Consider the following 16,354-nt stretch of genomic DNA (forward strand, 5'->3'; position numbering starts at 1 on the left):
AGTGTTGTATATTTCTTACATACTGTGGGGAATCTTTAGCTTCTCCAAAAAAAAGATTCACCCGTCTATACAAAGTAGCCCTCCCTGGAGGGGAAATTGGTAATATTAAGAAGAAAATAATCAGCAAAGTAACCCAGAGAACCCGCTAGGAATTTTGCTTATTGTTCAGGTAAATGGAGAAAGCTGGGACTCTGCAAAGACTGAATCTTACTTCTGTATGTGGTATGTTGTATCTTTTAGCAGTAGTCTAGAAGACTTGGGGAATTAGCATGCAAAGGAGCAGTCTAAAAATGTAGCGATAAGTTCATGATGTACACAAAATGTAATGAATAAGGTCCTTTTGAAATAAGCATTTTCACTAAAGCATCCAATCAAGAATTTGAATTCTAGCAGTTTTGTCTGGCTCCTGTCTGAGATTTACACACCTAAGTTTGTCTGCTGCCAGATTATTAATAGAACTTGAAACAACAGATTGGGGTTTGAAACATACATAAAGTACCTGGTGTTTTATGCTAAATCAAACCAGGTTGCTTCAAAAATTTTGGACTTACTATATGAAAAACTGTATGGTTTCCAGTTAAAGGGCCTGTTTAAATATGTATGTTTTCTTCTCTGGTTGCAGAACCTGTAGTTCTTCCAGCAGTTATGCCAGGAGATTCCTTTGCAATTCCATTACATCTTACATCTTGGCGTTTGCAAGCCAGGCCAAAAGGAATGGGAGTCTTTTTCTGTAAGGCTCCAATTCACTGGACTAATGTTCAGAAGACAGCAGAGGTCTGTAGCAGCAAGCAAGAGTGTCATTCAATGGAGTCTGAAAACAGCCGTTTTTTCAGGTAATTAAGACCTGATTGTTTTTCTGTATTATCTGCTTCTAATAAATGAAATCATGTGAAAGTAACCAACAGGGAAGATCCTTTAGAGATGAAAGCTGCTGCAGTTTAATGGGATGTTTTGTTTGGTTTTTTGACAAATGAGAAAGCACTGAAGTATAACTGCTGAGTTTCTGCCTTGCTCCTTGAAGCCCCTTTGACAGTGCCATTAGTCTGAGAATACAAAGTAAGCACAATATTTATATTTATTGTAAAAAGGAAAAGGTTAGGAAACAGAATGTGTACTGCTGTTAAATTATCTAGTCTGTCTCACTGAGGATAATGGTGGTTTGCCATGGTGCGGTCCCAAATACCCGTCCTTTGTCATGAATATCCTGTGCTCTGTTCTAAGCTCCAGAATGTCATTGCATGGTGAGGACTTTAGTGGAATTTTGTAGTTATGTGGTATGATGGATTTAGGGATGCTCATAATTTAGGAAATATAAGAATAGAGATTGTGGAAGTTGTTTCAGGAAAAGACCTTTACATAATGTTTATAGGTACCGCTGTGTGTTAGTTCTGTAGTTCATTTCTTAATCTGCTGGTTTTGAATGTATCACAGGGACGAAAATTAGCAAATTTTTTAAAATGGAGGCTTACTTACTCATTATTTTACCTTAAGTAATGAAAAACTAAGCATCAGGTAGCCAAATCAAGGACACATCTACTGGGAAGAAGGACGTGTTAGAATCATAGAATCATAGAATGGTTAGGGTTGAAAAGGACCTTTGGATCATCTAGTTCCAACCCCCCTGCAATGGGCAGGGACACCTCACACTAAACCATCTCACCCAAGGCTTCGTCCAACCTGGTCTTGAACACTGCCAGGGACGGAGCATTCACAACCTCCCTTGGCAACCTATTCCAGTGCCTCACCACCCTAACAGGAAAGAATTTCCTCCTTATATCCAATCTAAACTTCCCCTGTTTAAGTTTGAACCTGTTACTCCTTGTCCTGTCACAACAGTCCCTAATGAAGAGTCCACCCCCAGCATCTCTATAGGCCCCCTTCAGATACTGGAAGGCTGCTATGAGGTCTCCACACAGCCTCCTCCTCTCCAGGCTGAACAGCCCTGACTTTCTCAGCCTGGCTCCATACATGAGGTGCTCCAGTCCCCTGATTATCCTTGTGGCCCTTCTCTGGACTTGTTCCAACAGTTCCATGTCCATTTTATGTTGAGAACACCAGAACTGCACACGGTGCTCCAGGTGAGGTCTCACAAGAGCAGAGTAGAAGGGCAGGATCACCTCCTTCGACCTGCTGGTCATGCTCCTTTGGATGCAGCCCAGGATACGGTTGGCTTTCTGGGCTGCGAGCGCACACTGAAGCCGGCTCATGTTCATTTTCTCATCGACCAACACCCCCAAGTCCTTCTCTGCAGGGCTGCTTTGAATCTCTTCTCTGCCCAACCTGTAGCTGTGCCTGGGATTGCTCTGACCCAGGTGTAGGACCTTGCACTTGTCATGGTTAAACTCCATAAGGTTGGCATCAGCCCACCTCACAAGTGTGTCAAGGTCCCTCTGGATGACATTCCTTCCCTCCAGGGTATCAACTGAACCACACAGCTTGGTGTCATCGGCAAACTTGCTGAGGGCGCACTCAATCCCACTGTCCATGTCAGCGACGAAGATGTTAAACAAGACCGGTCATGTATGCTTAAGAACATGATTATACTCTAATAGCTAAAATCTATTTAGTGATGCTTGATAACATGTTTTTTTCAAATTTATGAAAGTTGGTAATCTGTAAATGCAATTTTCTGTGAAGTTTTTCAGTGACTAAATTAATTATTTTGATTAAAACCAGAAAACTCCCATTGTCTTAATGTTAGGAATAAATACAAAATACTTTATAATGAAACTCCAAAGTGCTTAGGTGGAGAACAATTCTAAATGATGGTTTTGCCGTCACTCCTGAAAGCACAACATAATGTGGGATCCAGTGCAGTACACAAAGACAGGGTTCAATTATTCTGTCAAGTTCATTGACTTCTCACATGTGTTTGCCTTCACAGGTTTTGTGTGGCTATAAAGAAAGAAAATTATCCAGATTACATGCCTTCCAACATATTTTCTGACAGTGCTAAACAGATCTTCAGGCAGCCTGGGCATACTATTTATCTATTGCCAACGGTGGTAATCTGCAACTTGCTGCCTTGTGAACTTGAGTTCTACGTTAAAGGAACACCGATTAAAGGGACATTAAAACCTGGCAAAGAGGCAGCATTGCACACAGCTGATACATCTCAGAACATTGAGCTTGGTAAGGTTCTTTTCAGATCCCACTTTCAGATCCTCCTGGAGGAGTACCTCTGTATAATTGTTTCTTGTCTAAAGAACCATAGTATTGAGAAAATTGAAAGCATTTGTGTGATTGTCTCATTGGGTTGCAGGGTTTCTTAGCGTTAATAACCAAGTGCCCGCATCCCAAGAGAATTAGGAGTATTGCCATCATTCCCTAAATCTGTCAGCTATCTTGATCTGTTCCTCATTCAAGGTCTTTTCTCATTTTCCTGAGAGTGGAAACTGTAGAGAACAGCAATAAAGAAGGGGATAAATGAAATAAATTCCCCAAATTTTGTGTAATTTTTTGCTGTTCTTTCTGACAGAAAAAGTTGGTGTTGACAGTGTGTATGAAATCACTCAACGCTGGCTGGACTTCTGATGCTTAAGGTGGTAATTAGCCCTAAGCAGGGTTCTTCATAGAACTTTTTTTGCTGCTTGTGACTTAAATTGAGGCATTTCTTTATGAGGTCAGAGGTTGCTATGCTGGAGAGATTTTGAAGTTAATATGGATAAACTGTATGAAATACTCAGAAAGGTTCAGCTGTAAGAAACACCAGCCTCTCTGCTCATCAGAAACCAATGTTCCTGTGTAGGTGATGTTTGGTTTTATTTTTGTAGGGATACTGCTAGAAAACTTCCCAATCTGCAAAGAGCTGTTAATTCCTCCTGGGACACAAAACTACATGGTGCGGATGCGGTTGTATGATGTCAACAAACGGCTGTTAAACTTGACCATCCGGATTGTGTGTCGTGCTGAAGGTTCTCTAAAAATACTGATTTCAGCACCATACTGGTTAATCAACAAAACAGGTAAGTTTACAGTATTTTCTGTAATCATAAAATGGGAAATAAAGATTCCATGCAGTGTTAGGGTATTCCCTAATTTGAAGTAGTTTTTACCATTCTCATTTTAATTTATGCAAAGGCGAAGCACAGTTTAATACTCCATCTTTTTGTGTTTACTTAAAGGATTACCACTTATCTTCAGACAAGATAATGCAAAAACAGATGCTGCAGGTCAATTTGAAGAGCATGAGCTTGCTAGAAGCCTCAGCCCACTTCTTTTCTGTTACGCTGATAAAGAACAGCCAAACTTGTAAGTAGTACTGTAAGAGCAGCAGACAGGAGGAGCCTTACAAAGTATGAAAGTAATTCTTAGAGGATTGAGTGCTGATATACTACTATGAATATTGTGTAAGAAAAGTCCCTGTTAAGAGAGCCTGTGAAGTTTTTAAGATTCTAAATACTGAAATAAGCGTATTGGATAGTTAGACATTGCATACTGAAAAGTCCTTGGTTGGCTAATTCTGTTGTGTCTGCAGGCTGCTTTGAGTTTATTTTGTATGTTTTAAACTCATACTTCTTTGTAAGAAAATCAAAAACCTTTTGATGAGAATTATCAAGTTGTATAAATTACTTTGTTACCACTAAAAAAACCCACCCAACCCTCTAATCCTAAGATCTGACTATTAATAGAGAAGTAGTAGCATTCACTTAGTAAACCATGTAAGTCCACATGCAGCAGAGTTACTGTGATTGTGATGTAAAAGGAAATGGCAGGATTTTGGAGAGGAAACTTTACAGTTACTTTAACTGGCAACAAGGAGAGAACTTTCTTTTTCCATTAATATAAGAACATGATTTAAAACAAACTTACCTGAAGTGTTCTGGAATTCTTGCTGAAATGATGAACGGTTTAATTTATCACAAAAAATTATTTAATTTTTTCTTTTCAAATTAAAAGACACACAAATGTTGTCATGGTTAATTAGTCTGAAAATTTCCAAGCCTTTTACATGACATGGTCACTGAATATTTGCTTTTAATTCAATAATTGCTGAATTATTGCACTGAATTTAAACATACGTTAAAAGAGCTTCTGGCAGAAATGCAGAATGGATTACTCAAGGAGAGATTTATTGTGGCTTCTAATATTTTTATATTTAAACACAGGTGTTCTTTTGTACCTGGGTATGTGTTTGATCATCAGTATTGTGTTGATACCTGATCCTTCATTTAAATGAGTAAAGCTGTGTTTTCTTCTCACCTTTAGTTGTACAATGCGGGTTGGAAGAGGAATCCATCCTGAAGGTATGCCTGGCTGGTGCCAAGGTTTCTCCCTGGATGGTGGTAGTGGTGTGAGATCCCTGAAGGTGATTCAGCATGGAAACAGGCCAGGCCTCATTTACAGCATTGGTATGTGCTGACGGGAACCTTTGGGAAACACTGTAGAACTTGTGAAGATATGATGTCAGTGGCACCAGAAACAGAACAATTGCAGCAGGGAAGCATATGTTGTTATAGGTTTTTGCAGGTCCAGAGAAAATTATTAAACAACAAAAAAGTATTTTAAGTGGGTTTATGTCTTTATCTTTTTTTTCACTAGCTTAAAAATCGGTTTTAACTTATTTTTATTTTCACATTGCATCACTGAGTGTTAATAACTGCATTTACACATTGTTCTGTTTCTGTGTCTTTATTCCAACATTCTAATATACTTAGAAGTATGTTAGATACGCAGCTTCTGCCATAGTACTGCCACAGAAGTAGCACATGAGTGACCAGTTACAGTGTACAGACACTCTAAATAATCTAAGGCAGTAATGCAGTGGGATTTCAAACCTACTTAGAAGTAGTACAGCCATGTGAACTTCAGGTGTCCAAGAAAAAGAACTTTTGTTATGCGAAAGGTATTGTGGCAGATGTCTTGTTTTCTTTTATAAGAAATAGCTTTGTTTTTCGCTTGTTTCTATCACTAGGTATTGATATTAAAAAAGGCAGAGGCCGTTATATTGACACATGTATGGTAACATTCGCACCCCGTTACCTGCTAGATAATAAATCAACCTACAAGCTTGCCTTTGTCCAGCGGGAGTTTGCCAGAGGTCGGGTAAGATGCTTCCTGTTGTTACTTGTTAGTAAAATACTTGCAGTCAGTCACAGCATCTTCTAACCAAAAGGAACACAGGGGTTATACTTGAAAGTATTGTTGGCTGGTCATGGAGATTTTTCTCATTACTCTAGTACCAGCATCCACCTAACAGAATAATTTCTGTGTTGGTATCTGAGAGGTATTGTATTTTTTAATACCTGTAGGATATGTATTTACCAATTTCTGTTACTAGGGAACGTCCAATCCCGATGGCTACATCTCCACACTTCCTGGTTCCAGCGTTGTGTTCCACTGGCCACGTAATGATTATGATCAGTTGTTATGTGTGAGACTAATGGATGTCCCAAACTGCATTTGGTCTGGGGGCTTTGAGGTCAACAAAAATAACTCATTCCATATTAATATGAGGTAGCTATTATATATAAGTCTTCTATAGCATGCTTCCCTTTTTTTGATAGAAGCAGCTGTTGAGCAGCTGGGTAAAGCAGATCAGAAGCCTACTCTTACCTCTCTTGCACTTGTTTGTTCTTGTTCAGGGACACCTTGGGAAAATGTTACTTCTTAAGAGTAGAAATTACTCTTCAAGGAGCCACATATCGTGTTGCATTCAGTGACACTGATCAGTTACCACCACCTTTCCGCATAGACAATTTTTCCAAGGTAAAAGAGAAAAAAAAAATCACTTTTCTGTCTATTTCTTAGTAAAAGAAGGACTTTCATGTTTGTTAGAAGAGGGAGCCGACTAGCTTATGTAAAGAAATAAAATTAAAGTGTATGTAGCAAGAGGTATCTGTAGATAATAATTGTAATTTTCTGAAGTTTTAGTAGGAATTGGTAGTACCTCAACTGGTTCTTCGTGTTCAAATAATAGCGCTAATGTTTGGCTTTCATGAGTGCATTAAAAGACATACAAGAATACTATTATTAGTGATGAGAAAACTCTGCTAGTGTGGTAGTTTCTAATCTAACCTGTGTTATTCTCAGCACTTGGATAACCTTTAAAAAGAATTCAGGCTAATGCTACCACTCCCTTTCTCTCTGTTTTTGGGCTTCCCTGTCAGTGATTATAAAAATAAGAGGATTTACTTTGTGACTTACTGTCTTGTGGTCAGAGCAAGAGACAGAGCTCATTACAGTTACTGGTTCTCATTCTGGATTTTGGTAGTGAACTGTTAAATAGAAGTGGGCAAGTCTCCTAATTTTGATTAGGTGGGTTTGAGATGCTGCTATGGCACTAAAGACATTCTGTACCATGGATGACAGATAAAAGCAAAGATGACATTTCTCATCCCTTTGAGACTCTCTTTAATTGACGCCCGAATGGAAGAAAATGCGTGTGAAACCACTGGGGAGGGGAGGGAGCAAGCTGAACATGTTTGTGATCAACTCCTGAGAAGTGAACAAACAGCAAAATGCAAAACACGAAACATCTGTCTGGTTAACAATTTCTGTGTGAAACCAAATCCCCTCTCATAACTGTTGCAGGTCCCAGTTGTTTTTAATCAGCATGGTGTTGTCGAGCCGAGACTGTACACTGAGGTAAAGCCCATGACCTCTCTGGATTATGCCTGGGACGAACCGATTCTACAGCCGTTTATAATGCTGACAGTCAAAGGGGCTGGCTCCTCGGAAATCGTCTGTAGCATGAATGACTTCCAAGAGAGCAAGCAGCTTTACTACGAGAACTTCATCTATATTGCTGCTACATATACTTTCTCAGGGTAATTCTGTCTATTAGATGAAAATATGTTGAATGTTCACCATGTTCTTTAGGCTTTACATTAATATTCTCTTAATGGTTGCCGTTGGAAAATTATTCAAATGCAGCTAAACTTGGGTCAACCTTGTAGGTAGCAGAAGAAATGCCAAAATTCAGAAGTTAAGTCTGGCAGTTGGTGAGCCCTGTGTCTTACCTTGTTTGTGATAACTTGGTTTTATAGGTGCAGCTTACCACTGTTTATCGCATAGGAGAATTTAGCATAGGGCATCTGCTGTGCTCCCACTGTCTGATCTTGGAAGAACAGAGATATTTATAGTCACATCCAGGGGCTTAATTTGATTTGGTGCATAAAGAACATTGACTGCTGGACATACCTACTTATAACATGCCTGTGAATTGTAAATTTGCGCTAGTTGATATGCTGTTGAAAACAGCTATGGGAGATTGATACATGCTTTTTTGCTTTCCTCAATATAAGGTAGAAATTTTTCCTTGGAATCCATCTCCTTTGCCTGAGAAGTTCCTAGTAGCAATGAGAAGTCAAAGCCCCTTTTTAGACTGTACCCAAATTGACAGCTTGCACTGGTAATTCCAAAAATACCAAGAGGGGAAAAAAAACCCAAACAATATAAATTTTATTCTGATTGGCTGTATTGGAAGCTTAAGTTGGATCCTCAGTTGGATTTTGGTACAGAGGTAATCCAGTCTGCAGAAGCAGCAGCTACTCTGAATAAACATGGTGGTGTTTTCTTGGTGTTCTAGGTTACAGGAGCCAGGTGTAAGACCAGTTGCTTCGAATAAGCATGCTGCATATGCAGAGCTTGTCCTTGATGTTTCTCCAAAGACTCAAAGAGTTGTACTGAAAAAGAAGGTACCAAGATAAATTTGATTCTGATAAAATGCTGTTGCTGGGTGCTGAAGTAAAATCATATGCTGTGAGAGAGGAAAAAAGAGCATTTTCATGAGAACTTTTAAAGGATGGAGACAGACTCCACTGAAAGTGACAGGTTATTGCAATTGAGGTTGCTTGAGTTAGGGTGGTGCTTCGGTATAGGACTTTCAGGGTGTGAGACTGACAGAAAAGGGAATTTGAATAAAAGTAGTAAGGAATGTTGTAAATGCCTCTAAGGCAATCAAGTGTGAAAATTATATGTTGGATGTTCTAATGAAGTTAACAAAGTAGGGTATGCTTTCTTTTTGGTGCATTGTAAGATAAATCTTCTATTTCTGGAGCTTTTAAGAAATAGGAACTGTATTTAGTTATTGCTGAGATTAAAAATGGCTTGTAAATACAGCTTTGCATCTAACAGTGCTAATACAGGATGCATATTCGTTGGCTATCAGAGTTTAATTAAGAGGTTTTATGCAAACTAGTTCCTAATTCTAATTCAGGGCTCAGAATATAAATATATACAAGTCATTCCAAGAACTGTAATTCAAAGCATCTGATAGCAAAACAGAACAGAAATATTTACTCTGTACTGCTGTGTTCACTTAAATGTTGATTTTTTTTTATGCAACAGGAGCCAGGAAAACGATCCCAGCTTTGGAAAATGACAAGCACAGGAATGCTTTGCCATGAAGGTTCATCTGTTCCTCAAAACCCCCATAAAGCATCTCCTCGGAATGTGGACTCTTGTATGATTTTAGATATTGCAGGCCTGGCAGCTGTTACCGATAACAGGTCTGGACCATGCCTTTGAAAGCACTCTTAACATGATGTTCCACAGGAACAAGTTGCCCAAAGAAGCTGTAAATGCTCCACCCTGGCAGCATTCAGAGCCAGGTTGGATGGAGCCTTGGGTGACATGGTCTAGGGGAGCTGAAACTAGATAATCTTAATAAGGTCCTTTCCAACCCAAACTATTCTATGATTCTATGATGCTCTCTGAATAAAGGAAGAAATTATTCTGAAGGCATGTTGAAGAGTTAGATTTTTATCTTTGTGAACAGACCTTGTGATCACTTTTGTGACTTGGAAATATTTTTAAAAACATGACTAATGTATTTTCAGCAGCACAAAAAGAGCACTTCAGAAGTGAGATTAGGGAAATGAGCTTGAAAAAAATTAAAGTGTTTGCCATTAACACATCGCAAGACTAGAAGTGACAAGTTGGTGTGCTTTCATTGCAGGTATGAGCCCCTGATGTTGAGGAAGCCTGATCGACGGCGCAGCACTACCCAGACATGGAACTTTCGTGACGGAAAGTTAACCTGTGGTATTCATGGACTTGTTGTCCAGGTCAGTACTGATTCTGTGTTGAACTTTTGACTGCTGCTGATGCAGATGACAGTCATTTGGGTTTAAGATTGAACTGAGCTAAAAGCTTTGAGGCCAAAGTTCAGATTACAGAGGAAATCATGCTTGGGCAAACAGCTCATGTGGTTCACATTCATGGTTGAATTTTCTTACCTATTTCAAATGATTAAACATCTTGCACTATTAATTCAAAAGTAAAAATTATTAGTGCATCATTGTTGAAATATAACAGTGCAGGGATAAATAAGGCCTTGATATTCTCATGCATACCAAATGCTGCAGATTGTGTCCATCAGTGTTCCTGATGAAGTCAAGATTTGTGTATAAACAGACGCTTCTCACAGTCATGGTTCTGACACTTTAGTAATAAGAATTTTAGAAGCAGTTTGAACTGTTTGGTCTCTTTGTGTTCCAGGAAACTCTAGACTTGCAGACAGCTAACTGTTGCAAACTATTTGATAAATCTGCTTGCTGATGGTAGAATTTATGAGTACAGAAACCTGGATTCCTTTTACAGAGTTGAGAATTAACTTTGATGCTTTTCTATTTTTCCCCACACAGTTTTAATATATGTAAATTATTATCTGAAGCCTTTCCTTATTGTTTACTTGTTTTTTTCACCTTGCTCTTCTTTCTGCAGGCAAAGGGGGGAATAGTAGGCCTTCATGATGGAGCAGAAGTTGTTCTTGGTCCTGATACTTCACTTGATCTTCTGGGGCCAGTTCCACCTGAACAGCAGTTCATAAACCAAAAGATGAGGCCTGGGTCAGGACTGCTGGCTGTTAGAGTCATTCCAGATGGGCCAACTAGAGTTCTACAGGTGAAAACCCTTCATTAACTAACTAGAATCTAGTTTCATTATTTGCTTATTCTTGACATACCTTTTTCTGTATTGCATCTCTAAATTCCTACCAGAAGTTCCTCTATAGTGATACAAAGTGGGAGGGGAATATCATAAACCAGACATAATTGCAGCAAAAATTTTCACTGTATTTATTTGTTAAAACCTAATTTTATAAGGTAGGACAATGTAGTTGTTATTTGTAAATCGGAAAGTGCTCATTTTAGTAATGTATTTTTTTATCAGATAACGGATTTTAACCAACGTAGAAATGATCGTTTATCCAGCGAAGGAGATGAACTTCCCATTACAGAACAGGATCTACGCAAGTTGAAAAACCCAGATAAAGAGCAGGAATTAGAAGTAAGATTGTACGACTAGTATCTGTCTCTCTTATTTATCATTTTCATTATAGATTTGAGAGGAGGCTGGGGGGAGCTGTTAACTTTCCCCATAATCACTTGTTGTTATGAACTTGTAGATTTTCCTGCTAAAACTCTTCATGCTTAGAAGTTGGTTTTATACATGTCAACACCTCTTCATTTGAAGATGAACTGTCAATGAGCTGTTAAAACTCTAGAGATGAGTCTAAAAAAATTACATCTTTGCAGAAGTGTGTATTCCGTATCACAGTTTTTTTCAGTGTTGGTTGGTAAGTGGGATTTTTTTTTTCTGTTCAAATACTCTTTTCTCAGGTGCTTGTGAAACTGGAAGGTGGAATAGGATTGTCTTTGGTCAACAAGGTTCCTGAAGAGCTGCTGTTTGCAAGCCTCACAAGAATTAATATCCACTACACAGAGCTGTCAGCAAGTCAGGTGTTGGAGCTCAGTGTGCAAGACATACAGGTATTTGCTGTTTTGAAACCAGTGTATTTGCTCATGGGTCTTCTGCGGGTTTTGTTGTCATAACAGGTTTGAAAAATGTTTAGACCTGTTTCTGAGATGTCAAATCTTATATATCGTAGAAGTTTCAGTTTGCATTGGTGTTTCCTTTTTTCATGTCCTCTACTTAATAGTAGTTGAGACGAGGATTGTATTTAATGCAGTGGATTTCGAATAGGCAAGTTAGAATATTTTTTTTTTTATTATTTTATTTTTATTTTTCAGACAGGTCAGTTTGAGGTTTTTCTCCCTTCCTGGTATTTCTCATTTTATAATGAAAAAGCAGCTGTTGAAAGCAGGAATCCTAACGCTGCTAGTACCACAGTATGAATGACAGATCATAGATAAGACAAATATAAACCTCTTATATTTTATTTACAAATAGTTGTTGGTTTTGACTTTGCAGAATTTTACCTTAACCTCTGTTTTCTGTTCATTCTTTGAAATTCAGAAGGCAAGCTGAAGGGAATTTGGGTCCTGATGTACATTACACGAGATACTTAATGTGCATCAGATAAACTACAGTGCAGGAGTAGTTTAACTCTGGGGGTGTATAACATTTTTGGCTGTGTTTTTTGAAACAGAGAAAAAAATCAGAGAATACAGAAGCTTTATTACAGGTTTTGTTGGTAGTTACAACCATTTTTTAAATGGAGGGTATTTCTCAATAGTTCTTTGGTATGGTCTCAGTGTTGATCAGTAACCAAACGAAGTATATTCAGTACCTCCCTGTCTCAGGGATTAGGTATTTCTGAAAGCTTTTAAGTCCTTGGTTAAGGAAGATCACTTTTGTTGTTTATCATCATTTATTCAGATTCTCTTGTCTCTGTAGGTGGACAACCAGCTTATTGGCACCACACGGCCTTTCATGCTCTTTCTGACCCCTAAGACAAATGAAAATGAATCCATGGAAACTGGTCCTGCTGTACAAGTAAATGCGATGAAATTTCCCAGTAAAAATGCACTGACTGATATATACAAGGTAAACAAACCATCATCCTTTGATTGTGCCATAAGGGTGTTAATTGTTTAAATGAACTTTACTGTTCCTGATTTTTACTAATACTCCAATAATGTGAGAAATATGCTTTATTGAATTAATACTGAGGTTTAAAGGAGGCTATATCCACCTTCTTATGGTCAGAGAGTTTAAAACTACAGTACAGTGATGAACAAGATAATAAATATATTTAAAAATAAAACAGATTAGGCCAGATTTAGTTCATCTCTGTGACTTTACCTTTCAACCCAGTTATTCCCCCTCAGAACTGACAGGTACCATAGAGAACCATAATATCTGTGTATGGTTTTCATAAGTTGTGTACAAGGTTATTGCTTCTCTCTGATAAGCTGTTATCATGCAGTATAAACCCTATTCTGTGTACTATAGCTGTTTGGAAATGTATCCACCAGCTGTGGTATGCATTGTGAGAGCAAACCAGAATTGCTTATCAAGACCTATTTTCTCACTTGGATTCTTCCCCTGTTTATTTTGGCACTGTTTTGAAAACAGCTGATTTCAGTGTTGGAGAACAGCAAAGCATCAGATTCTGAAGTGTTAGTATTAGGTCAATGAAGCACAATACCTTCCAAAGAATGGAAATAAGTGTCAGTAGTCATAGGTAACTTTAAGTGAAGAAAACTGCCATTTTATAGATGGGAATTTTACTACAGATCCATTCCAGTGAAAATACTCTGTTAAGGTAGAACATACTGTCCTATTTAATGGTTTACATGGAGTGTTAATATTGTAAACTGAGACCTGTTTTTCCTCATAGCACCTGCTGATCACTGCTAGAAAGTTCACCGTTCAAATTGAGGAGAAACTACTTCTGAAGCTGTTAAGTTTCTTTGGCTATGATCAGTCTGAATCAGGTATCCTGTGAAATTACAAAAAACAGTTTTACAGCGTACAGGAGTATTATGATCTTTGCATCTAAAATAAGGTCAAAATACCTGGCAAACTCTTTGCTGCTTGGAAACTTCTGTTGAACAGAAAGCTGGAAAGCTGATGTCTCAGTGGCCCCTTGTAAAGCTCCTAAAGTACATAGTATTCAGCTAGTGACCCATGTAATGTGCTGTTGTCCAGTACTCAGTGATTGAGCTGAGCCTCTGTGGGAAGAAGTTTAGTATTTGTTTTAACTTCCTGTATCTGGATTCGTCTAAATTGGGATAAAAGAAATTGTGTTACTAATTTACCAAAACACTTCGTTTAGTAATGTTTGTTCATTTCAACCCAAGGCTAGAAATGGGATCTCTGTTCATTTGTTTTTGGCCAGTCCTCTGCCTTAACAGAAGGAAAATTTTGGCTGCTTGACCTTTGAGTTGTGGCATCCATACCCCTGGCTTTGATTGTAATAGGACTTTTTTTCCACTCAGTGAGGCAAGACAGACCTCTTAAATCTTCTCATAGATATTGTTCTAATCCTTATGTTGCAGAGTTTATCTGTTTGATAGAAACTTTCTGGAATGTCTGTTTTGGAGTGGCAATTGAAAAAGTCACTTTTATGCAGTGGGGTGTGTAGGGTTATGTACTAAAATAACTACTCCAGGAAAAAACTATTTTTATGATTCCAAATGGGGGCAAGCCTACAAATGATGCTCAAGAGTTCTGTGTCTTGCTAATACAGTATCTTCAGATTTGTCTCTGGAAAAAAAAAAAAGAGTATTACATTCCTCAGTTTCACAGAGCATATAATAACTTAGAGCATAGTGATGAGGAAGAAATCAAGATTTTGAGTTTTGCTCTTTTGCTGTTTACTAACCTGTCCTTTGTTTTGGTTTACCCTGATGCTTTTGCTGCTTTTTATTTCCTTACTACTGTCCAGTCTTTGTAGTTTGTCCACTGATGGTGATGATGTCAACCAAGATTCAGACAAAAACTATATTGTCATTTACACTCGGCACATTTAATTGTTCAACCTGAGTTCGTAAGGCTTTGTTGTTTCTCATCTTCACCCTGCTTTCTCACACCACCAAGATGCTCATACAGATAACACATGGACTTGTTAGTGTCAACCAAGTTTGGCTCACTCTTGACGTAAATGGATTGATTTAATGGTTCCATGTAGGCATTTTGTCCATTCTGTGTGATAAATGAAAAGATAGTCACCTTTACTTGTTTTGTACATTATGTTGGTAGTTGAGCATGTAAGGAAGTATAGAGAAAGTAGAAAAAGGTATTGTAAGACCATGACTACACAGTAGGAAATGGTGCATTGTTTGTATCTCCTGGTTTTTCTATGCTGACACAGATAAATTAGAAGCAAGATCAAAAGCTCAAGTAACTTCAACTATGCATTTGGATGACTTCTCTTTACCTAGCTACAAATACAGTCAGGTTTTAAAGATGCAGGCAGATCTGAAAAAAAACATTCTTAAGCCTCAAAGGTCAACCTTGTGTCACAAGGCATGAGTATTTCTGCTGGCTATAAAAGCAGTTGAACATACTTTTTATTTGTACAGAGAATCTGTTAACTCTTTATAAGTATGTATTCATAACCCCATATTTATTTATGTTTAATCTGTTCAATCTATTCTGATTCCTGTGTTTTGTCTGGATGCAGAGGTTGAGAAGTATGATGAAAACCTCCATGAAAAGGTCATTGAACAAGGTGGAGGACAAAAGCGATACTACTTTGAAAACCTGAAAATCAGTGTCCCTCAAATCAAGTTGAGTGTCTTCACTTCCAACAAGCTGCCTCTGGACCTCAAGGTACACCAGAGCATTCACAGAGTATGCTTCCAAGGAAAGAGATTCTATTGTAGGAGGAAAAAGGAACAGCAGCCTTAACTAACTGCTGTTAATTTTCATTTACTCTTCCATTACGTAAGTTACAAATAATAGAAGTTCCAATAGCTTCTGTTATTTAATGTGCATAACTTACAGTCTTTTCTGTGATATTCTTTCATTTTTGTAATTTTAGTTGAAGCACAGCCAACTTCATCTAACTCACTACTTTTCAAAGGATCTTATTTGCATTCATGGTAGTGTCAAGAGCTTAAAGGGAGCGTCTGTCAAACAGAAGGGCTGATGTGAAGAATTAAAATAAGAAGTTACTCAACATAGGGAGCAGAAATACAGGACAACTCTGAGTGTTTTCATCCAAAAAATGTTGTTGCAATAGGAGGGTTTGCGTGAGCACTATGCAGTTTGGTTCAATATTGAATTGAATTCAGATTGAGTGTGGACTTAGAGAAGTGGAAGATCCTGTGTCCCTTTCACATGGTAATACATGTTGTGGCACAGTTATTCAAGTGAACAAGGGATTCCAAATTACAGCGAAAAGATAATCTCACTCAACTTGTATTACCAAGCTGTGTTGGGACCTTCCTGGACCTAACAAGGTGGCAGCGATTGGCAGTGTTTCAGTTCCCTCTGAACTAATGCAGCTGATTTCCTCCAAGGTGGGGGAGCTGAAGCAAAACCAACCAACCAAATCATAAAAACCCTCTCCACTGTAGAGGAATTGAGCTGCTGCCTATTCAGCTTTTGCACTCAAAACCCAAAATTGAGACACCGGGTAGGCTTTTTTGTGTCCTTGATATTAAGGACATTGGGGTGTGCAAGCTTTTAAAGAAGTTGAGTTTTATGGAATGAATGT

General features: G+C 38.2%; 1 protein-coding gene across 3 annotated transcripts in view; it reads left to right on the forward strand.

Annotated features, from left to right (window-relative positions):
• VPS13D (vacuolar protein sorting 13 homolog D) overlaps nucleotides 1-16,354 on the forward strand; it is a 108,665-nt gene that overhangs the window by 52,299 nt on the left and 40,012 nt on the right. For all 3 annotated transcript variants that reach the window (XM_062622821.1, XM_062622819.1, XM_062622820.1), the window contains 18 exons: nucleotides 623-833; nucleotides 2,885-3,132; nucleotides 3,774-3,965; nucleotides 4,125-4,251; nucleotides 5,209-5,351; nucleotides 5,915-6,045; nucleotides 6,281-6,456; nucleotides 6,585-6,708; nucleotides 7,534-7,769; nucleotides 8,531-8,639; nucleotides 9,292-9,452; nucleotides 9,902-10,010; nucleotides 10,669-10,848; nucleotides 11,116-11,232; nucleotides 11,565-11,714; nucleotides 12,583-12,732; nucleotides 13,529-13,625; nucleotides 15,317-15,465. In XM_062622821.1, the coding sequence (XP_062478805.1) occupies nucleotides 623-833; nucleotides 2,885-3,132; nucleotides 3,774-3,965; nucleotides 4,125-4,251; nucleotides 5,209-5,351; nucleotides 5,915-6,045; nucleotides 6,281-6,456; nucleotides 6,585-6,708; nucleotides 7,534-7,769; nucleotides 8,531-8,639; nucleotides 9,292-9,452; nucleotides 9,902-10,010; nucleotides 10,669-10,848; nucleotides 11,116-11,232; nucleotides 11,565-11,714; nucleotides 12,583-12,732; nucleotides 13,529-13,625; nucleotides 15,317-15,465 (2,810 nt within the window). The remainder of the gene's footprint in view (nucleotides 1-622; nucleotides 834-2,884; nucleotides 3,133-3,773; nucleotides 3,966-4,124; nucleotides 4,252-5,208; nucleotides 5,352-5,914; nucleotides 6,046-6,280; nucleotides 6,457-6,584; nucleotides 6,709-7,533; nucleotides 7,770-8,530; nucleotides 8,640-9,291; nucleotides 9,453-9,901; nucleotides 10,011-10,668; nucleotides 10,849-11,115; nucleotides 11,233-11,564; nucleotides 11,715-12,582; nucleotides 12,733-13,528; nucleotides 13,626-15,316; nucleotides 15,466-16,354) is intronic.

This window comes from Pezoporus occidentalis, unplaced genomic scaffold, assembly GCF_034315485.1.
Source record: "Pezoporus occidentalis ecotype Australia unplaced genomic scaffold, CSIRO_AGI_Poc_V1 ctg249, whole genome shotgun sequence".
NCBI lineage: Eukaryota > Metazoa > Chordata > Aves > Psittaciformes > Psittacidae > Pezoporus > Pezoporus occidentalis.